General features: G+C 38.6%; 1 protein-coding gene across 7 annotated transcripts in view; it reads left to right on the forward strand.

The window, feature by feature from the left end:
* Window positions 1–23,775, forward strand: part of SBF2 (SET binding factor 2) — a 234,178-nt gene that overhangs the window by 115,181 nt on the left and 95,222 nt on the right. For all 7 annotated transcript variants that reach the window (XM_059848847.1, XM_059848850.1, XM_059848852.1 and 4 more), the window contains exons 5-10: window positions 679–789; window positions 3,070–3,175; window positions 20,016–20,148; window positions 21,107–21,215; window positions 21,796–21,909; window positions 22,686–22,763. In XM_059848847.1, coding sequence (XP_059704830.1) covers window positions 679–789; window positions 3,070–3,175; window positions 20,016–20,148; window positions 21,107–21,215; window positions 21,796–21,909; window positions 22,686–22,763 — 651 coding nt within the window. The remainder of the gene's footprint in view (window positions 1–678; window positions 790–3,069; window positions 3,176–20,015; window positions 20,149–21,106; window positions 21,216–21,795; window positions 21,910–22,685; window positions 22,764–23,775) is intronic.

Raw genomic sequence — 23,775 nt, forward strand, 5'->3', positions numbered from 1 at the left:
CTAAAATATTTGCTGATTTATCAAAGTTACAGCAGTTGAAAGGCAAAAGATGCTGTGGAGGAGTTACTTCCTTTTGTCCAAAGGCTTCTTAGAATGTCACGTTGATCTGGATTAAATTATTAGTAAAAATGCTAAAGCTGTATCTCTGATTTCTCAATCAAAATTTGATCCTTTAATAAAATAGGTGGAAATAGTAATATACTATTAATATAAAATATATTTACATTGATATAACAAAATAAAGGATGTAAGTTCAATAACATGTGGATTTGTGAGTGATTTATACTGGTCTTAAAATGAGCCTCAGAAGCTCATTGATTAATCAGTGTTCTACACTGGAAACCAGTCAGGTTTCAGTCCATTGGAGTTCAAAGCACAGATGAAGCTGTGTTGATTTTTATCATTTTTAACAGTAACTTCTAATAAAGCACTTGTTATATAACAAACAAAGCAAAAACATTACACCTAGAATTTCTTTTAAAAAAGCCATACATCACTTTTAAGTAGCCAAGCTATTTTTTTTAATGAATTATTGCCTCTGTGGCGAATGACATTGGTTTGAGAGTACTTCACTGCACTAGTAACTATTAAGAACTTACTTTTTCAAAGATGATATACATAGATCTTTAAATAATTTGACCTGTATTGCAGTCTGATATATTTTGTCAACCTTTCTAGGCTTGCCTTGGTTTGATCTACACCGTGTATGTGGACAGCCTGAATGTGTCACTGGAGACTCTCATTGCAAATCTCTGTTCATGCCTGGTCCCTGCTTCTGGAGGCTCTCAGGTAAATGGGGAGGGGGGCTAGGGGGGGAAAGGGTATTTTTCCAGTTAATTTAATTTATGAAGAAAACAAAAAATAAATTCTTGAGATATTTTTGAAGGAAAAAAGATCATAGTTCAGCTGAGTGCTTTCCCTGTGGCCTGTGAGTGCTTTCCCTGTGGCCTGTCTTCTAAAGACAGCAAAAATTCCATTCCAGGATGAGGTCAAAGGGTTAATTTTGTCACTGAGTTGGCTTTTACAGGACACATTAACAAATTAAACAGTTTGGATAAGTTTCATTTTTAAATACTAAAGGAATACTTTTGCTTGCTACAGAAATTTTTTAAAGGCTTTTTTTCTTTACCATTTTCTAGCACAAGCTTCATATCAGTTCATTTATGCATGTTTGTTCCTTGATGGAGTTTAGGATTCCACTGTCATTTCTTTGATAACTCATTTAAATTTCTATTTTCATAATTTGTTTTTTAAATGGTAAATGTAACTCAAATGAGTTTCCTCAGAGGAATTAAATATTGCAAATAGCCCATGCATTCAAAAATTAAAGTTTTCTAGGAAATAGACTTCTTTCTGCTTTTCACTTGTGCTTTCTGTGAGCAGAAAGTCAGGTTTGTTTCTTGATTTACTTTTTATGAAATATTCCTATACATTTGTGAGGTTTTGGTAAGCCAGTTGAGTCTTCTGTGTTTGGTTTTTGCTTTGTGCTGTGACCCTGATGGGAGATTATGGTCCTTACTATGAAACACACCAGAAAACTACACGTGCAGATGGCAGCGTTTTAAAGTCAATTACAGACACAGCTTCCCACTCAACCTGTGGGTTTTCCAACCCTCTTGAAATCCCACAACTTCCTACTTCTGCTCTGGTTTTGCCATAGCCCTGGCTGCTGTGGGACTCCTCTCAGTGCAGGAAGTGCCAGAGTGCCCTGGCAGCTCAGCCAAGCTCTGCCTTGCTTTTCTCCAGGCTGCCACATCTCTGGTTTCTCTGTCCTTATTTTTGGTTTTGAAGGGGACTAATCAGATTTTATCTCCTCATCAGAAACCCCTCTTTTCCAGTAGTATTTGAGCCTCTTAGTTTTGGTTTTGGTGATCCACTTGAGCTTCTGGCTGTGCTTCTGTCCTCTCTTTTTTCTCCCTGTCCATGAATGCAGCTCTTCTCAGTGGCTGTTTGCTCTGCTAGAAGAGGAAGGAAAAGTCATGCTGCTCTGGTTCTTCTTCCTTCTGCTTTCTCTCTTCAAATAAGAGAGTTTCCAACTTCAATTTGCTACTGTCAGACTGTCATTTAAATCAGAAATTAAGTGTTTCTCCTTTCTTAAGCCTTATGCTTGCAGGGCTGAAGGTGAATTATAATGAATTATATCTCTTAGGGTGGGAACACTCTTGTAGCATTTTTTTCCAGAAGCAATCAGCTGTGGAATGGGTTACTGACCTGCATCCAGGCCTGCTGCTGCAGTGCAGGGGCAGAGCATCTCTGCTACAGCTCAGGGACTGTTTGGGGTTACTGGGGAGGTTTTTTAATACCTGCTGTGCAGCAGCCAGAGCTTGCTGCCTTCCTACATTCCCCAGCTTTGCTGCCATACAGAGTGTGGATTTACACACAGAAATGCCCCCCAGCCCTTGGCAGTCTGCTTGGAGGGAACTGCTTGGCATCACTCACCTCCTGAGTGCCACGTGGATTTGCTGACAGGAAAGTGAGGGTGTTTTGCAATTGCAGAGCTGTTTGGGATGTGATTCCCAAGTGCACTCCTTCCACTCCCATTTCCTGCCTCCCTGCAGGGAGTGCTCTTGTGCTGGAGAGGTAACTGAAGCTGGAATTGTGCTTGGATGTGCAGAGCAGGAGCACAGGAGGAGCAGAAGTGCCCTCTTCAGTACCCACTTGTCACAAGGATGTTCATACTCCATACACACCTGGGGAGGGTAGAGAGCAAAGAAATTCAGTTAGTGGTACTGTACATTTTTCTGATTTAAATGGATTTGAAACTTTTATTTTTCCTGAGAGGTTTTTATTGTATTAATGGAAATGTTTTTATTGTGTTAATAGAAATGTATTGTTAACTGCCTTCAAAGCCTCAACTGTTTAACTAAGTCAGTGTAAAAGCAGGGGAGACACCATCATGCTGTGCATTCAAGGAGACATATCACTGTGCCCAAATTATATTTCAGGCCTTTATTTGGCTTTAAATTTCTGTACACAGAATAAATAATTTTTGCAGTATGAATCACTCATCTGTATAATGGCAGCTTGTTCATTCTATATAAATTAAATTTAAAAAAATTCTTTCCACAGAAATTGTTTTCTTTGGGAGCTGGAGACCGACAGCTGATACAGACTCCTCTACACGACAGCCTTCCTGTTACAGGCACCAGTGTGGCTCTTCTCTTTCAGCAACTGGGTATGTCTAGGCCTGCTTTAAAAAAACCTATTTTTCTAAATTATAAAATGAGATATTTTCTGTTCTAATTCAATTCTAAGCATGTGCCAAGAAAGCTGCATGGTAAATATTAATTTCTTTCGAATGAAAGAATGACTGACTTGCTTTAACCCCCTAATCAGACATTCAGAGAACCTTTTTGTGCAGCCTGCCTGTGGTAAGTGGTCTCCAGTATTAGAGAATCATGGCATTGTTTGGGTTGGAAGGATCCTTTAAAGTTCATCTAGTCCAATCCCACCGTGTGGGATCTGGAAGTTACAGGGGGCAGAAGTGAGTGTGATCACAAAAACATTCCTGTAAGAAGATTCCCTGGATACTGCACAAACTTCAGAGAAAACCAGGGAGCTTTGTAAGAAACTGGTGTGACCAAAAAGTTCCTGTAGAGCTGTTGTTATCTGTTGCTCCCAATCTTTCAAGAAGATGCTCTAACACAGCCCTGCCCAGATGTGTTCTTGCTCGTTACAATTACCAGGCTGCATCACTGATACCTGGGTACCTCAGCACTGCTCTTGTCTGCCATGAAATCCTGACACTTCCAGCCTTCATTCCATGGCTTTCTGAAGTGACTTTGAATCATAAACTTGTAGCAGCACTGGATAAGTCACAATTAATAATCTTTTCTGAACCTGTGAACCTCAGTTTTACTCTCAAGCAATCAAATATGTGTTGTCATCCATTCTTCTCTCAGACAGTAAGAATGGATGGAAACCAGAAACAAAGTAGTGAACAACACTGAGCTCATGTCACAGAAAGCAGTTTCAGATCTGATGAGCTCAGTGCCATCTCCTGCTAGGATGATTTTCTTGTATCCTTCCAAAAAGGATATTATTCCAAAAGGAAGATTTTCATTTTTTAAATAGTAGTTTAAATAAAAGATAAATTGTGACTAACATGGTATATAGGTGCTACTTAACTGCTCACAGTCCTGAGGTTTTACTTGGCTTATATTATGTCAAGATTCCTTAGGATTGCACTGCTCAGATTGCAGGCAGTGTTTTGAATGTGGACAGGCCTAACAAATTTTCCCCTTTTCTCAAGACATAAAATGTGGTGTGAGGTACCACGAGTGCAGCAGGTTACACCATGTGGTGTGGGATGTTGTTCTGGAAGTAGAGTGTATGAGGTAACTGATTTGAGGCAGTTTTTTAGTCAGTTCTAGTGAAGGTTGCTATAAATGCACAGTTCAGAAAATGTCAAAGCAAGTGAGGCTTTGAGTTAGTTCTTAGGTAATGATCCTGTCTTCTGGCACCTGGCTTTTGTGTGGCAAATCACAGGCTCAGGCTGAGGAAAACAGTGAGGACAAATCTGAAAAGTCATTGTATGAGATTCATAGAGGGAAGCCATGAAGGTGGAGTGGGAATGTAAATATATGGAAGAGAAAACTGAGCCCAGTATTCTTCTCTTGTCTTACTGACAGCATATTTTGCAGGGCAAGTTTTTAAAATTCCTCTTGTTGTGTACAGAAAGGAATAATAAAACTTTCATATGAGAATTTAGCATTTCTTTCCAACACATACAGTTTAATTTAATATTGTTTACCACATGTTAATATATACAGATAGAAGTCATGTAAATTCCTAAATCCACTGTAGCAGAGTGAAGAGTTTGGAGTTTAAGCAGGACTAGATTGTTGTGCTAGCAGTCAGAAATCCTTTACCTTTATATTTTGAATTTGTGTCATTTCTTACTAGCTCCCATACACTTTTCAATAGCTATACCCCCTATTTATTCTCTGTCTACCATCTCATCCTTCTTTCCCCATAGTCCATTAGCCTTTTTGCTGTCTGCTTTTTGTGGTTTTGCTGCTCTTCTGCCTTATTTTGTCCTCCTGACTTCCAGTAAATGTTTGGAGGTTCTGTCTTTCTGGCTTTTTGGTGCCTTGTAAGAAGCATGAGTCAGTAAGGCCGTGCTCACCAGATGTCCTTTCCAGGGCACATAAGGATATGAAGATCAGCAGAAGGAGGGGGAGAGAAAGGGAGATAAGGAAGGAAAACTCAGGGCTCAGTTTTCTAGTTAGTGATGCTTCAGCTGGCCTGAAGAAGGGAGAGACTGAAGAAAGTGCATGGTTATAAAACTTGGCATATCTTGTCACGAGAGGTTTACAGGCTGACATCCTGTTTCCCTGAAGGGGATCATGCAAGCTCCTGGGCAGAAAGAAGAGTTGTCTCCCTTCTTTTCTGTTGCAGCAGAACTTTGTCTTTTACAAGACTCTAAGAGCAATCAGGAGTAGTTTGTCTCATGGCCTTGTGTGGGCCCTCTTGTTGTGTCTCTCTGTTTTTTGGTGTGCCAGGAGTGGTACAGCTGCCTGGGAATGGGCCTGGTGTTAGCTAAGGAATGTGCAGACAAGTTGGCAAGTAGATTTTTTTTTAGAGCAAGTACTTGATCACTTTGTAAAAGGCTGCTTTCCCCACCTCCTCGTTTTGACCACAGATTTCTTTTTGTTTCTTTGTGTTTTGGGGGGTTGTTTGGGTTTTCTTCCCATATGTGCCTCAGTTGCCAGTTGATGTATGTAAGTATCTGGGGATAGAGCACAATGGTAGAATTGTCTTGTGTCTCAAAGGACACAGATTAGAAAATGTTTGTGTTTTCATAGTGTACCTCACTTTCCAGAACAGCACAAAATTCCATTCCCATGTAGGTGGTGGGCTGTCATCATGTTCTTAGTGCCAAGGCTTGGTAATTCCAAGTTTCTGTCTGGATTTACTAAAAAAAGAGTTGTTAATACAGCTGCACGTGCCTGTTTGCAATGGTTAACTGTAAAAGGAGGAGCAGGAAATATCAACAGACTGTTTTAAATAAATTCTCATTTGTTCTCACCTTTCATGTAGTCTTATGAAGAGTTAAAGGCAGTGAATCCAGAAGAGTGTGGTAGAACCCCCTGGCTCATCCCTTTGAGAAAGTTTATTTTCCTAAGATAAGGCCTAATTCTTTCTGCTGGAGATCACAGCTGAACTTGTCAGAAGTCTCTGTGCTTTTTGGAGCAATATTCACACTTGCTCTGTTTCTCTTGCCTGGTTGGAACAAGAGCTTAATGTGTATGTGTCTCTACAACCTGGGCTAAAGCTTTCTGGTACTTTTTTTTTCAGTACTTCAGTGGCAGCTGTTGTCCCATGCAGTCTCTCTTGTGTTCAGGACACAAACATTGACCAGAGCATTTGTCCAATAATGACATGTTCAGTTATGTCTCTGCTGGCACAAGGCACTTCATCCTATCTCAATTACTAATAGAAAATTGAAGAGTAGCTAGAAAAATATTTGTGAACTGCATAAATCACCTTTTTAAAAATAGCTCTTTCTTGGAGAAAGGTGGGCAGCAAGACAACATGTATCACTATGAATAGATACAAAAGTAATTTCAACATTTATTTTGAGAACTATTGTGCAATAGTAGCCTCATCATGCTTTTTCTGCTTGGCAGGATAACACCATGTCAGCAGATGACCCTCCCTGTATTACCAAGTGCACAGCATATCTGGAAACAGACCTTATTTGTGCTTAGGCCTTCAGCTACAGTTGGGAAAAATATCCCCAAAGGTTTTAAGCTTAGTAATAAGGAACAGCAGTCTTTGACATTTTAAATCATACCTTCTTTTTTTTATTTAAAAAAGCCAAATATATAGGAATAGCCTGACAAAATCCAGGCCTGTAGCTGGATCACTAGAAATTATTTAATCAATAGAGGATTAGGTGGAAAAACAGGAATCATAAAGTTACTTTTAAAAATAATTCATGGCAGCAAGAAGACTTTCAGTGCTCTTCTATTTCTTGTTGGCTGTTAGTAAGATGGTAGGTATCTGTAGAAGCTTCAAAATGCAGTAGCTTTCTTCAGGCTCAAAGGAGATTTAGGTTATATTTAGGTTATATTTAGGTTATATTTCTCTCCTGTCTCACTGCATTAAGTGTGCATTCCTAAGTTTCTGCCTTAAGCTCTTTTCTCTAGACTCCAAGCCTGCTTGCCTTCTCCATGTGGGTATTCAGCAGGGATGTATTCAGTCCTTTGAGTCTGAGACATACACCTGCATCTCCCCAAGAGACAGCTTTTTTCCCCCAGAAGAAGCCAGGGCAAAAAAATTAGTGACCTAAGGAGCAAAACAAAAACATAAGGTTTAGCCAGCAGGTTTCCTTTTTGCACATTTCAAGGCCTGGTAGCGTGAATCACACTGCTAACCTGAGTAGAAATTACAAAAATTTATTTTCCTGAAGAATTTCTCTCTCCTTTCTAAGTACTTGATCAAAGACAAAGAGTTTTCCTTCCTTTCCTTCTTGTTTAGTCTCATATCAGCTCTGTTTTCCTATGTCCTTATTTCCCCTGTTCTGCTTTGTTTGCCTGTGCTTGTTTTCCTCTTATCTTAAATTCACCACTCAAGTATTTTCAGTAAAATCATATGGATTTTGTGTTAACAAGAAAGTAATTTTTGAAGTGGTGAAAATGACACTTGAAAGTAAATTCTGCTTTGAATCTTCTGGATGCAGACACAAGGTAAGGGTGCTTTGGAATCCAGGGCTGTGTGGAATAGAGATTAAAGAGGTGGAATGACCCAAACATGAACAGTCACGGTAGGTGGAGCCAGGTTGGTTGCTTGGCAAGCTTGTCTTTGATTTATCCAAACTGTGATGTAACTGAAAGTGTTAAACATCATTATCCTTCAGCCTTTTTATGTGTCCTAAAGTATTTTTAACTAGAAATTGTGTGTGTACCATTAGACAGTATATGGAGCCTCTAAAAAAAGAGTACTCAAAAATAATATAGCAGAGTTGAAGACTGCAGTGTCATTAAATATCTGTAATTCCAGATCTCAAAAGTGATTGATTGATTAAACTTCTAAAGATTATTACAGTTGCACAAAATATAAATACTAGGGCAGATGTTTGTGGTGATGGGGGAGTTGCTAAGCAGGGAAGCACTTCAGTACAAGCACTTTAAATGCTCCACTCCAGCATTGATGTATTTTCTTAATGTGACTGTTCAATTCCAAATTTCAACACTGTGACTTGGGACTCAGAAGTTCAGAGTGTTCTCTGTCCTTTTGCCCTGCTTGCATGTTCTTGCTCTTCTTTTGCATCAGAGCAGATACTTCTCTGATACCACAGAGAGCTGCTTGAAATTAAATAATTAAACAACAAGAAGCAAGCAGAAAGAAATGAATTATATTCCATGTTTCCATGGAGTGACACTGACAGAGATGACTTTTGTTGGTTGAAACAGTCGTGGAGCCAAACCCTGTTACTCTTACATGGTGTTAAATCCACTCAAAACATAATGGTGGGATCATATATTAGTTGTCATACCTGTTTAGAATTTTTTGGAGTTGTGTATTCAAGTGTACAGAAGTAAAAGAAATGCTGTACTTTCTAATTTTTCAGATTTGCTAAAAGTTAATGAAGAATGGTGGAGATGTAGGGTGGTTTTTTTAATATAATGAATATATTGTAATTCTCTTATGTTCAAAAATTTGTTTGGACAAGATCTTAATTGCAGCAGCATTATTTTAATTATTTTTTAATTGAGAAGTGCTGCTCCAACTCTGTTTGGAAGTAGATGTTTGGATGTGCCAAGGGATTTGAAACTGACACGCTTGCACTTTACAGCTTTGGCTAACTCGTGGAAACCACATTTTTGGGATGGTTCTGTAGCTGTGCCAGTATCACACAGCAGATGTTCTGCTCTCAGAAGAAATCTGTGCATGGGCTGGGAGTTGAGCAGGCTCTGTCCTTGGTTCTTACAAGGGCTGTTTCCTTTGGAAGCTCTCGTGGCCCTGGGCAGCCCCAAGGCCCTCGTGGCAGGGCTGGGCTGTGCTGGAGGCCAGCACAGCTGGGCACAGCTGCACAGCTTTGGCTCAGCTGTGGGGGAAGAGCTGTGTGAGACCTGGCAGGAGGGGCTCCTTGGCTGCTGTCCTTAAGCTCAGCCATGTCCCCAGGGCCAGCCCCAGCCAGGATTGTTGTGCCCCCTCTGAGCAGGATCCTCATCCCTGGGCTGCTCCTTCTGCCCTGACCCAGCCCTGCCTCACACCTGGACTGGCCCTGGGACTGACCTGGCCAGGCCAGCCTGGCTCCCTGCCTTCCTCAGACCCTCCTCATCTCTGTGCCCTTGCCTGGCTGTCTCAGCTTCTGGCTGGCTGTCTCCAGCCCCTCCCAACTCATCTCTTGTGTGTGTTGGTCAGGGCACTGCCCCTTCCCCCTTGCTCCCTGCTTTCCCTCCTGTTCTGGAGATGCTGGTCCCTGGCACCTGGGGGTTCTTCAGTTTTCACTGCTTACCTTTGGAAAGCCTTGAGCTGGTACTTTGGTATTAGTTCTTGACAGTAAGGTTTGTTCCCTGTGGTGCTAAAAATCAAGCTTTATAAATCCTACAAGAGAGGAAATCGTGCACCACAATTCCTGGAATAATTTGATTCTGGGGAAGAGAACAAGATTTTAAAATTGTATTATTTTCTTCATCTTAAAATATGAACACTGATCAATTTCTGCATTCTACACTGAAAATGGCTTCATCTGTTAACTGTCTCTCCAATGTTTTATTGCTTCCCACCCCCATGCCTCAGAAATTACGATGTGAGCTACTGGGGCTATAAACAGTGAAAGTGTCCAGTCTATAGAGTAACATAAACAGTGTAACCTTCCTGTGATAATTAGAAAATAACCTGTCAAATCAAAAGGAGAAAAACTGAATTATGGTGTGCCTCAAATGAGTTTATTTTTCTGGTAGCTAATTTTTGTGGTAGCTAATAAGCAGTAGCCAATACTGCTTTTTTTAAGCTCACAATATTTGTAGGACATGCTATGCTTTACATTTTTATTTTGAATGAAAGTAAAAGTAGCCCTACTGCTTAAAAAGTGTAGCTTCCTTTAGAAAACATAAATCCCCAAATAAGATAAGAGTCTGAAATGAATATTTAAATTCCATATGTATTTACCATTTGCTGATTTTTACATCAGTATTGTTCAGGGAGAAGTCACAATTTAGAGAAACGGGTGAGCATCAAGAACAGGCTCATACAAAAAGATCCTGAGTTATTTAAGGTTGGAAGTTAAAAGGTAATTCCTGACTGTAGGACAAGAAATCTCCTGAAACACCTCCTGTTGGGAATAGTAATGCAAAGCATTATCAGTGCATTTAAGATGAAGCTTGATCAGTTTGGGGTTCTCTGATATAGCCATGATGGGGAAAGGCTGGAATCTTTCACTGTTTATAGGCCCTTCAGTCCCTTATTTCTAAATCCAGGATATATTAAAATACCCAGAATTTTTGCTTTTGGCTTTGTTTGTTGACACTTTGAGTAATGTTTTCTGTAATAAAATAACTTCTCATTATTTTAATTCTGGGTTAGGGGAGATAAAATGTTCAGCCTCTCATGTAATGCATTTTATGCCAACAGATGACAATACCAAATTACTGTACAAATGGGAGAAGACATTCCTGATGAATATATATGTGTATTTGTATGGCTGGGAGACATTATGAAAGGGTCATTGCACAGTCAGCACGTGAGCTGGCTTATACTTGTTGACTAAGAAAATCCTGGTGTCTTTGACATTCAGCAAGAATATTTTAATATTTCATTATGTAGGGCAGCAAAGCAATGAGAGATGTAATCTGCAGAGCATATGAAGAGTCCAAGTGCAGGCATTTTCAGTACATGAATACCTTTAACAGGGAAATGCACTAAGGGTCAGTGTGGTGCCCTTTCCACATCTTATCTTTATGAGATTTCAGTGATATGAACCAGAACTTTTTTTACTGTCAGGTTGTTTACAAACTTCTCACCCAACTCACTCAGTTTTTTTCCTTTCCATGAAACATCCTGTATCCTGTGATGGGAGCAGGATACTTGAATATATATCATGGGAGCATATAGAACTTTTGTTGGTTTTTAGCAGCATGTGTAAAATGCTAAAAACATGTTAAGTGAGGACTGTTTTATTTGAGTGTGTGCACTTCTAATCAGTGTTTGATCTTAATAAATTGTATACTCTCCTGCCTATGGGACCTGGCATCACATGAGTGGATGCTGTAGGCTTATGTTCTAGTTTCAGTTTAAATCCCACTGGCTGCTGAGCTGCAATTAGCTCCATAACCCAGCCAGGGAGAATTTACCATTCAAGCTTTCCAAGTAGATTTGTGCAGTCCATCAAAGAACAAATAGATTATGAAGGGATTTGATGTGGCATTTACTGCTAACGGGGCCTTACTGCTGCAAGAGCAGAACAAAAGGAAAGTGTTCTTTTAGGAGCTGTTGGAAATAAAGGGACATTGTCATGGTGAATTTTATACAGGGACTCTTCTGCACTTCCCAGTAAAGGCACTTTGTGGACAGTCACTGAGGCTTCATTTCCCCAGCAGCCAAGCAGATGATCCTGTCTGGAATGTCCATTTCCAGTTGCACAGTGCTGCCCCAGCTCCTTGGCTAAAGTGCTGCTTGGCTCTGCCATGCTGAGCAGTTTTAGCTCACCAAGTTAACAGAAGCTGTTTGGAGGGTGGAAGGAGGGAGGGTCCCATCTGTTCTGTGTCAGCAGCCTCAGGTTTGATGCTGTGGTTAAATCAGCCAAGGGCTGCAGTGGGAACAGACCCATCCCTCTGCCAGCTTGAGCTCACTCACTGCCCTGAGCTTTGCTGCAGGTGCAAGGGAAGCAGCAGCAGCAGCAGCATCCCTGCCAGGGAGAGCCAGAGATTCCAGTCTGGTAGTGCCAAACCATTCCTTCAGTGCATCCTGCTCTGCTTCTGTTTGTTTGACACGTGGGGGTACCCTGGGAGCTTGGCCAGCACCCCCTGAGATGCTGCTGCTGCTGTGGTGGCAGGAGTCTGAAATGAGTTGGAGGCACTGTAGTTCTTCCATCCAATATTTCTTGCAGAATTCTGTGTTTTTCAGCCCAGCAAAGCACATGACATAAGATGCTCACTTATATCCACTCTGAACTTGCATTACTCTTTCACTGAGACAAATCATGCAGGAGTTTATTTTAAGCAAATTATAAATCTGAGAAAGAAAAGTTATCTGGCATAAATAAGTCAGCTTAAAGCTGTGTATTTGATAAAGTGCTGCAGTTAATCAGCTTTTTTTAAAAGAAAACATTTCAAATAAGAGAAAAAAAAATTTATAGAGCACAGTTTGCTCTATAACAATTCAATGAAATTTACTTAAACTATTAGATGAAAATTTATTTTGAGACATTTGAAAAGAGAGTTATTTTCTATTTATAGCAGGACTTCAGAAAACATCTCAGAAGAGTGTAAAGAAATTATTGTTTTTCAGAGATGAGCAAAATGTAAGCTCCAAAAAAGCAAATGTCTAATAAATAGACAAACAAATTTCAAAAAGATGTAAAAGAAGCTTGTCTCTGCTTATAGAAAATACTGAAAGGGATCCTCCTGGGAACAGATGGCTTTTCTCTCTATTTTTGCTGGTATGAGTGCAGGCAGAACTTTTCTCATTATTCCAAAGCAGGCTTGGTAGCTGTCAAATCATAAGAACTTGCAAAACTGCAATTTCCAAACTTTGGTGTTAATACTTGTGGTGAGAGGAAAAGAAGAACAGTTCTATAGACCTTTACTTCCATCTATTCAGTCTTGTAAATTCTCATTTCAAGTTTTGCTCTTTAGTTGCATTTTGGGCTGAAGTGTCACTGTCTCAGGAGGTCAGGAGAATCTCAGAGAATTTGACAACGAATTTTTTAAAATTTCGTAAATGTTTTGAAGAGAATCCAAGCATGATCTTTAGAGAAAATAAAGTGATTTTAAAAATGTTTCATGGTTACACTGTTTCACAGTTTTTTCAGTTGAATATTTGTCCTTTTATGCTGGTGTTAAGGACAAATAGAAGATTGCTCTTACAGAATATCCTGCTCAGCCACATCTGTTCTTGTTGGCTTTGCATTTATTTGGTGATGTTCATGTAATGCTTCTGTAGTAATGTTCCTTGAGAAAGACTTTGTAGTCCTTAGACAGGAAGCAGGTATGTTTGCAGTTCCCTGTGTATCCTTGACCATTTTTCCTGTGTACATTTCAAGAAAGACAATACTCTTCTCATTCTTCGATATTTACTTTCTAAGGATCCTACTGGTGTTACCCTCCCTTTGAATTGCTTTGTTGAAGAACACTTTTTCTGCTTTAAGTGAATCCAGACAAATTATAAAATCTTACACAAACAAATCAGGTTGCTCAAAAAGTTTTAATGCTCCTTCTGATTTTTAAAATGTCTGTTGGTGGCTGAACAGAATCCTCCTTTACTTTCTACCATCTAGGAATCAGTTTGGAGGGATGCTAAACTGCTCTGGTTTTGATTACTTAAATACATCAGCAGTTGCTAATAATTTCTCAAATCTCAATTTTAGATTTGCCCTCAGGATACAAAGAGATAATTTTGGCTAATCAAACCACTATCAATAATTTTTATAGCATGTGCTTACTTTTATGAGGTATCTTTTGATGTAAATGGGAAAAAAGGTTTCACAAAACATTTGGTTCAAACAAAATAAAATCATCATCCTTGAAAGGGCAATTCTAAAGAATGAGTGAAAGAAATTCACCTGTAAAAATTTCTAGAAATATGGGACTCTTTCAGTAGCACTCTCCCATCTCTACTCATGGAAATTGGGCAGCATTTCAATTCATTTGTGTGTATCCTTTATCCCAGTCTACTCAAAATTGTTTTAAGAATTTCATTGGGTTTCTGTTAGTGTGGACCTGTGAGGGTTCCACAGAAATTCTATATCCTGATATTAGTAATTATCCAGGTAATTACCAATCAGTACACAGATTACTAGTGATTATACAGGATTACTGTTTACCTTTATTTATGATTTTGGAATAATAGATATTTATGGGATTCATATCCAAAACAAATAGCATCCTATTTTAATTGCCTTCCTAGATAACTAAATAACTAAGCAGAAGATGAGATGTGAAATCTGACAAGAAATTAAACCATATTTCAGCAGAACAGACTATTACTTAAATCTTAACACCTGTGTGACTTTAGAGACCCAGTAGGAGAACAGAACCTTCTGGTTTAATTTGATATTTAACAGTTCAATATTTACAAAGAGTGCTTCCTCCCCTCCCTCTAGGAAAAAAATTTTAGTCTCATATCTGATTCTTTGAAGATTCTTCCTCTTAAAGAAATCTATTTTTTGTAGCATCTCTCAAACATAACCTGTTTATATGGCCCAGACATACAATCAGTAGCAAACTTTTAACTGGCAGTGCAGGTTACGTTTGTATATTGGTGTAATTCAGCTTACTGCCTTCACATGAAATTGGCATTTACCTCCCTGCCACGTGAATACTTTCTGCATTTGAAAGGATTATTTGTCTGGTTTGCCTTCCTCTGTCTTTTCTGCTTTGTCAAGAAAATTCACTTAACACAGTCACATTCATCTTGAGTTTTTCAATCTCCCTTTGGGTGTCTAAAGCTTTAGAGTACCTATACGAAATAGTATTCTCTTTTTCAGGGATGAAAACCTTATTATCTAAATCTTCTATTAAAATTGTATGTGGCTTTATCATTGTCTCTGGAAAATAAAAAAATTAGTGATCCTGTTCACTCAGTGTCTTGGCAGAGCTGTATTTGGAGGCTCAAGAATGCCAAAGGGCTTTTGCTGCTTCTTTAAGTAGGTCTGCAGAGGGATTTAAGGAAATTGGCAATAATGGAGTGATATCAACATGCAAATGACAGACTGACTGTTTTCTGAGCAGATCATATGCTGTGCTTAGTCCCTGTTTCTTTGTGCCTGTGTGATGTAGGGTTTGGAGAACAACCATCTGCTTGGCTCAGTGCAGACAGCACTGAGTGGATACCATTGAACTTTGGGGGAGTGATAGCTGGAGGAATATTTATCCATCAGCTGAAGACATCTCTTTTATATATAGCTCCTCATTTTCACAGTCTTTTTGATAGCTTTTAATGATCAGTTGGCTTTTGTGGTGTTTATACCAGAATCTCTTTAGATGGTCCCTCTGTTTCCCCTTCCCACCCTCCCAGCTGCTGGTTTGTAGGGAAGGTGTCATTCCACCCTTCTGACAAAGAACATGCAGAATTCATGGTTCACTTCTGAATTACCTTCAGTTCAGTTCCCAAATCAGAAGTGCATCTCTAAAAATGGAGATTGGCTTCAGTGGTGCATGTCACACCCCTGTTTCCTTCTGTGGGCTCAGAATTGGGGATGAGTTCATGAAATGCTGGATTCTGTGAGTGAGACTCAGCTGGAGGCTCCATGCTGTAGGGATTGCTTCTCTTCCTCCCGAGTCTGACAAAGCCCAAATAAGTTGATCTCTTGGGGTTCTCATCTGACTCATGTCCTGTTTGCCAGCCAAAAGCAGGATAAATTACCCCTCCCAAAGCTCTCAGCTGGCACAGGCAGATTGCTCCCCACTTGTGAGCAAGCTTGGCTGGGATTCAGCCATGGAGGGTGCAGTCCTGCTCTAATAACAGACCTGCATGCTTTCCTAAATGCAGAGGGATCCTCAGAGGAGTGACAGAGCAGTCACTGGGGTTTCACTCTGTGTAGTTGATTGGAGATACTGTGTGATTGTTGGGTGGACAAATCAATGCAATTTGGCACAGATTACCTGTGTGAGTATTGAGTACAGTCCTTGCCTCTTATTTACTAGTTAAGCTTGTATTTTGGTCATTAGCAGAGTTATGCAGCCACATCTAAAAATAAATATGAAAAGAGTTTTGTTTTTCTCTACTCTTTTCCTAGTTATCTTTAGAGCTTGACACTGCCTGGCACAGAACTTGTACTGTGCAGTCTCCAGTGGCCTTTCAGAAAGGCTTTTCAGGCTTTGTTGACCCATTTCCTGGATTAGTCTGGCTAAGTTATGGATTATTTTGTCTATTAAGCTTTTTCTTGTGTCCAGTAATTCAAGAATGGCATATTGGCATAATAATGTATTCAATTAGTTGAGTTTCTGAATCCATGTTTAAACTCTTTGCAAAAGTCTGAAGAAGTAAGTGGTAATGCTTTGATTTCATGCAATACAGAAGACAGTAACTTGTCAAGTAAACTTTGTGTTTGGTGGGTTTTTTTTAATCATGCTTAAATAAGTGCTTAAATTCTAGAACAACAGGAAGCAGGCAGAATGATACATTTGTTGATGTAGGATGTCAGATAATTTAGTACAAATTACAGATTCTTTAAATACTTGAAAACAGTGAAGGTCAGGAAGCCTCCATTCAAATTTTTCCAGCGTATGTATAATATTTTACAGGATGTCTGTCTGTGGGCTGCAAAGGAGTAATCTGTAAAAATCAACTTGTTTGTTGTTTTTCATGTTGTCTATTTATGCCCTGACAAATGAGCATCGGATGTAGTGTGGAGTCTGCAGAGCAGCAGAGGGTTCAAGGTTACAGCCAGCCACGATTGTGTCCTGCAGCACGAGGAAACTGGGCTCAGGCTGTCATTTGGAATGGTTTGTGTTCAGTAAACAACTTGGAAGGCTTGGAACAACACCTTGGTGGCTTCCTCAAACAATTTCATCAATGGCTTCAATGGTTTAGAAAAGGAAAGTAATCAAAAGTCCTACTGTTTAGGGTTTGTTTGATTCTATCAGACAAAAGTTTCCCTCACTGTCATTTTACTGCTGATATTCCTGAAGAGATGCATTGCAGTGTATGTGTGGAGCAATAGTTTTGTATTGAGCTAATGGCTGTCATCTTGAAAATAAGGAAGTTCCAGATTAGCTGCCTGTATTGCACACTTAATTTTATTTATATTATGTGTTTTATATTCTTCTGTATTGCATACAGAGCATTTGGAGAAAGAAGGAAGGAAAGAAAGAGGGAAAGAGAAGGAAAACACTGGTACAAAGAAGCAGCGTGGGCTCCACAAGCTTTTCAGTCAGTGGAAGTGGCCAGCCTGGGTTTTATTGGCCAAGTGTGTTAGATGCCCTCAAGTTTGGTCTCTTGCATAGGTGCTGCAAGTAAAGCAGAGTTTTTCTGTAGCTCAGCACAGCTGGGGCTGCATCAGGTGCATTCATATCGCAGTGAACATTTCAAATTCACCTTCCATGGCCAGTTAGAGCGTCGTGAACATCTGGGAGAGCAACTCCCAGAATGCAGTGAAAGCATGTTTGCAGTTTGTGTTCTGCTCTGGGACATCAAGTTAAGCTGTGGGAAATACTTGCTGAGAGCACTCATTGAAATATCAGCTCAGAGGGGTGCTGATTAAGATGCACTGACAAATGCCTGTGCCACTAAAATGCAGCAAAACCAGACTTAATTTCCCTAGTGAAACTTTGAAAGCCTCACAAACCATACCATCACTGATGAGTAATTGAAATAAATTTGTTCCATTGACTGACATCCAGAACCTTCTGTAAAAAATGCTGACAAAATCCATTTCTTACAGTGGTAAAAGCAGATAGTAATCAGACAGATATACACTTTACCACTATGCAGGAACATGAAGATTACCTTTATTATTTATACAAAAGTGTATCATTTTACTAGTCCCTGGGAGAGACACTGTCATCTACAACCACTGTGTTCAAATACTGTGAAGTACTTGCAGGTGTCCTCTTTCTACATAAGGAAAATTCTGATTTCCCCTTCATTTATGCATTTTGTTAGTAAATTTTTTGCAGGAGTGTTCAGTTGTTATGTACTCTGGAGAATTGTTTTGTGTCTGATGAGGAAGCCTGTATTCAGAAGAGATTTGAAATTAAGAATGCTGACACTGGATAAGTTTTATGACTTTCAAAGGTGTTAGAATTAAAACTCTCCTTCTAGACTCTTGAATCATCATAATTCACAGCAAAATAATATCATGTAGCTAAAAAGGCTGGGTTTTTTTTCACAGCTTGGTTTCAATTGAGTCTTCTTCATCAGTAAATGAATGTTCTAATTCTTTCCAAAACAAAGTTGGAAGTCAGTGACATTCAAAAGTATTTTAGAACTCTTGCCTTCCAGAACTCAGGTTTGGGTTTCAAGATGTGCAGACAGGAAAACCATCTCTTTCAAGAATTTTCAATTGTATTGGAAGTATTTTGATGACAGGAAGGGCTTTTTTAGAGCGTTTCATTGTACTGGATGTTTTGAATACTTGTGAGGGGTTTTGGTATTATTTTCCTCAGTAATACCTGCCCAAATGTTATAGGTGTTTAGAGCACTGTTTGAAAATCTTTCTGTCTGACTGTAGGGAAAAATTGTCAGATGTTTAAAAAATAGCTATTCCTAGATATCCTAAGACATTTGGTGTGGAAGGAAAGGGAGTGAGAAGCCCAGTTGAAAACAAAAACTTAGCTTAAAACAAAAAGTATACTCCAAAATATTTACTGAAATTTTTCTGGGAAAGAAACAAGGGCAGTTTTGCATAAAAGGGGCAATTTGACTTTTTAAATTTTTACTGAGATTTTTTCCACCTGCAGGCAGCAGTTTCTAACCTTGTGTTCAAAGGACACTATTTCCAGTTCCCTTCTAACCATTCACTGCTGGGGGCTGTTCCATTCATGTGAGGAAACAAATTGGACTTTTTATCATCATCCTGTCCTTGTGTGTTCCACAGCAGTTTGTTTTCTACTAGCACAATATTAATGATGCCACTGACAATAATATCAAACATTTGCAGCAGTAATTCACTGAGCCTTGTGGCAAACCCTCTATCCTCAGTCCTCTCCAGCCTCTGCCTTTGCTTGTGTGAGTTCTGTGGGACTCTTGGAGAATGGAGTTTGGAAGCACAAGCTGTTATTTTGTGGTTTGACTTTTTTGTCCTTAGAATGAATTCTTCTTTTCCTAAACAACCCTCTCCAAATCTTTGTCCCACTCTGTTTATGAACTGAGCTTTACTCCAGCCAAGAAAATCTGCATACATAATGGAAGAACAAAGATTTATCAAAACATGTAATTAAAAAAAAGACTTATAAAACCGAAGTGTTAATCATCATGTGGATATAGTGGCTCTCCACAGTCACACTTCTTTTTGGGGACATTATTGCTAGCTAAGCAGTAGCTTTGGGAAGGTAATACAGCCTGTCTTACTGATAACACAAGCCATGTCCTCAGGGAAACATCATACATTCCAGCATATTTCAGGAAATTTCATAAATTTCAGCATATCTCACATGTGTCAGGCATGTCTGCTTCTCAGGATGGGACTTTTTTCCTAAAGGAAATATATTTTTGGTTTTCCCTGAAAGCACATGGCTTTGTCTCTTAGGTAAATTACACTGTCTTAAAAAAGCCCCAAAAGCATCCCATCATCTGATTCATGAGTCTTACCCTAAATCTAGTGGGATTTTTTAAAACATTCAGCTCTTCCTTTAAGTGTCTTTCTGATGGTGAAAACTCTCTTACTGCCCTCTTTAACCTCTTGACTCCTGGAATGGATAAGGTATGAATGTGTTCAGTAGGAATCTTTTCATTTTCTTTTGAACTTGGCAGGATGATTTTATTTTTTTCCCCTCTGCTTGGAGTTACAGAGAGGTTTAGAAGTTAAGCCTGGGTCAGTGACCAGAATTGAGTGCTGGATACACAGAAGGCTGTGCAGAAGATGCACGTGGTGCTGTTGGAAGCCATCACTGAGCATTGCTGGGATTTGTGCTGAGAAGTGGAAATCCTTGCAAGTGGTATTGAAAGGGAGATGGAGGACAGTGTATCTGCAATGTAGAAATACATTCAGATAGTTTTACAGCAAGCTGAAAGACAAGCTGCACTAGTCAAATAAAAGGTAGAAAAACTTGGAACAAGGCAATTTATGTGTTTATCATAGGCTTTTTGAAAATCCCTCCAGAAAATACTGCATTTTAATGTAATTTTGAGATTTTTGGCATGTTGTTACAGTTCTTTCTTTTTATTTTATTTTTTTTAAGGAATTCAAAATGTGCTCAGCTTATTCTGTGCCGTGCTTACAGAAAATAAGGTTCTCTTTCACTCAGCAAGTTTCCAAAGGCTCAGTGATGCCTGTAGGGCTCTGGAGTCTTTGATGTTTCCCCTCAAATACAGGTGAGTTAAGTTTGGATTCGTTGAACTCATTAAATAATTTTATAACTAATTTTGTAACTTTTATTACAGACACAAATACAATTTATTACAAAAAAAAAACTTTTATTTTTTGTTTGTCCCAGACAAAAGGAGTTGTGCTATAGTTGGTAAAATAAGCAGAGTTATTCATTATGCAAATACCGGTGTGTACACATCATTAATAAAAATCTTGTTGCATCATAGCAGTGGAAACAATTGAGGGAGAAATATTCCACCTGCAAATGTAGGGTAGAAACACTACTCACAACCCAGAACATTCTGTGGCTCAGAGAGAGCAGCTGCATTACTGTGTGTCAGTTTTAAGTCACTGACAAATGTCCAGCAAGAATGACTTTAGGTCAACAAACTGATCCTCTCTAAAATGCCACAGGTGGATCCAGAATTTTGAAATGGAAAACTTCATGTCAATCAATTTAAGTTATTTTAGGAAGGAAACATCTAATTCTGACTCACCTGCTTCAAACTATGCTTGTATTTTAATAGCTTGTTTTGTCAAATATTTCAGAGATTGGTTTCATTATAATATACAATAAGAAGGAAGAACTGGAAACTGAGTTTTGGAATATGTTTCTTAATGTTTAACTAATAATGAATGTAAACTTTTAATAACTATAATTTAGGTGAAGAAATTCATTGATCAGTTTAGATCCAGCTCTTGATGTTGTTTTGATGAACACACAGTTTTTTAAATTGTCAAATCAAGTAAACAATGCATTTCAAGATGAAAACAAAATATTTCCTTTAGAGACTTCTTATAAAATGATATTTGACAAAAGGCTGAAGTGTGGGTATATGGCCACAAACAAATCCTGTTTTTAAAATGAATGTATTGTTTAGAACTTTACTGTCCCTGCTTATTTTTTTTTTTTAAAGTTGCCTTATGTGAAAGGATACTCAGAAGCTTTTATTCTTTTCACAGTTATCCCTATATCCCAATTCTCCCTGCCCAGCTGCTGGAGGTTCTCAGCTCCCCCACCCCGTTCATCATTGGGGTGCACTCCGTCTTCCGCAATGACATCCACGAGCTGGTGAGCATTGCTGCCCCTCCAGCCAGAGCCTGCCCTGAGCTCAGCCCTGAGCCCTCAGCAGAGGGGACTTCTTTTGATTCTAGTGCAGGAGGGGAAGGAATGGATCCATTTCTGCTTTGTCATCTATTTGTCCTGAGTTTGAGCAATTCACTTAGGATTTTCAGTTGTTTTATATTGCCCTTTTTAAGTGTGTGCTTGGAGGAACTGAACCAGGGCTCCAAAAGGTGCTTAGAGACAGGAAATTTTACCTCTAGTTGCCTTCACTGTGTTCCTTTGCAAACAGCTTATTAGATATCTCATGTCTCTGAACACAGACCTGGAACATCCAAAAACAAAAATCACCTTTGAAAGTTTAGCCTAATTTCATTTTCTTTGGTTTAATTTCATTTTTCAGGGCTAGATTCAGTAATAGAAAGTATTTGGAGCATTTCCTGTATCAAAAACATTCTGTACATTAAAGTTGGTACTGTTCTAATTTGTTTCTTTAAACTTATGTGCAGATCATTGTGCAGAAACTTGAACTGTTGTGTTTTTTTAAGCTGTGCTCACTGTATGCACTTCTACTGTTTGTCCCTTACAGTTAGATGTAATCATAGCAGACCTGGATGGAGGAACAATTAAAATTCCTGAATGTATTCATCTGTCCCAGCTGCCAGAGCCACTGCTACACCAGACTCAAATGGCACTTTCTCTGGTATGTTTAGATAAAATCCCCCCTTTTCACCCTCTCACCTATTTGTAAAGAATGAAAAATTTCAATATTAAGCTTTCAAGCCCACTGGAAATGAGATTTAATAGAATGAGTCATGCATCATTCCTGTTTTTAGAAGAGTTAATGCTCTGTAGTTCAAGTTGATATCATCAGTAATGGAAATCTAAAATGTCTTTTCACTGTTGAAGAGGAAGAGATTTTTCCTTTATAATGATTTTTAATAACCATTATTACTACTCAGTTCTGCTGCCTTTCTGTGTTTATAAATTCATTTCAACTGCACATTTTCTTGAAATTTAGCAAATTAATAAAGCTTTTAATTTTATCTGTGTGATGACCCCTGCTTCAGAATTTAGGAATGATGAATTCCTCATTAGGCAATTGCCATAAAAAGCACTTCAGTTTGTGTTTTTTGCTGTCATTGTAATAAAATAGAAATCACCTTATTTGGAGGCTTTTGAGCAAATCTTGTCTTAAACAGAAGAATTTTTAGTCAGTTAATGTGTTTCAGCTGAATTGACTCTAAAATCCCTCATGGTATTGATCATTTTCATGGGCTGTGGTAGGAGTTTAACTGACATGTAGAAACCTGAAGCTGAGAAGTTAATTCCATCTTTATTTCCATACAGTCTTCACAATTTAACTCAATTTATTAGTTGAGGTACTGAATGTCAGTGAATTTGAGAAAGGGAGGAAAAAAGTCTTTTTCTCAGCAAAATGAAGGAAAAGAAATAAATTATGTTTTCAAAATTCTCTAGGTTTTGCATCCTGATTTGGAAACAGCAGATTATGCATTCCCTCCCCCACGAACAGCTTTATCACACTCAAAAATGCTGGTAAGATTTCTGTCTTATTTTCTGTGTCTTACTTTCATAAGTGGAAAACTGTTGAAATTTTAGACTAGCTTCCTTTTAAGAATTTGTGTTTACTTTTCCATATATTTATAGTATTACTGGTGAAGCTAAGAAATGCATTTTTCCCTTTAATAGCATTCTGATGGGTTAGAAGTTTTATAAAATCCAAAAGCCAGTTCAGTGTAAGAACACACATTGGGGATTTTTGGATAGCTTGAAAATGTGAAACTCTTGGGTGGTACAATATATTTGCTGTACTTATTTCTGGCTTTAAGATTGAGATTTTTCATTGCTGAAGACAGGGAATGTTATCCAGACTTCATCTAAACAAATGGAAGAATTCAGCTGAGATCTCAATTTGAATAGAAAAGTTTCAAATTAATATAATTTTGTATCAAAATAAGAATTTTGTGAAATTTGAAAGAAATTACCTGTTTTCAAGTAGTCAAAGAAGTCAGGGTACAAATGTACCTGTTAAAATCCTGGAGAGCAGCAGAAAATGAGCATATCTGTCAGTAAAGTGAGCCATACAAAATTTAAGATAAAAATAGAACAGCATGGATCATGTTCCAGTGCAGAATAAACAACCATCTAGTAGAACACTCCAATAATATATTCCAGCTTTATATCATTTTATATATTCCTTTTATCTGTAAAAATAAATTCCAGGCTGTAATTTACTTAATTTGGTTGTTACTTCACTGGTGAGCTGGTTATCTGATAGTAAATATTGTGTGTAGTATTTAAAATTAGAGTTTGTAACATAACACCATAAAACCTGAGGTAATAAAGGAATTTTTGGGACCTCAGATTTTTTGAGATGGCTGATGAGATAAAACAATAGGGTGGCCCAGGATTTGATGTCAGTCTAGTGGCACCTGGGCCAGGTGGAGATGTCACTGCCCCAGCTGTTCACATCATTTCCATTGATCTGGTGGTGTCTGTGTAAGCCCTCTCTTGAATAAATAATCCAGGACTTTAAAGCCCTACTATT

Source organism: Haemorhous mexicanus, chromosome 6 (assembly GCF_027477595.1).
Source record: "Haemorhous mexicanus isolate bHaeMex1 chromosome 6, bHaeMex1.pri, whole genome shotgun sequence".
Lineage (NCBI taxonomy): Eukaryota > Metazoa > Chordata > Aves > Passeriformes > Fringillidae > Haemorhous > Haemorhous mexicanus.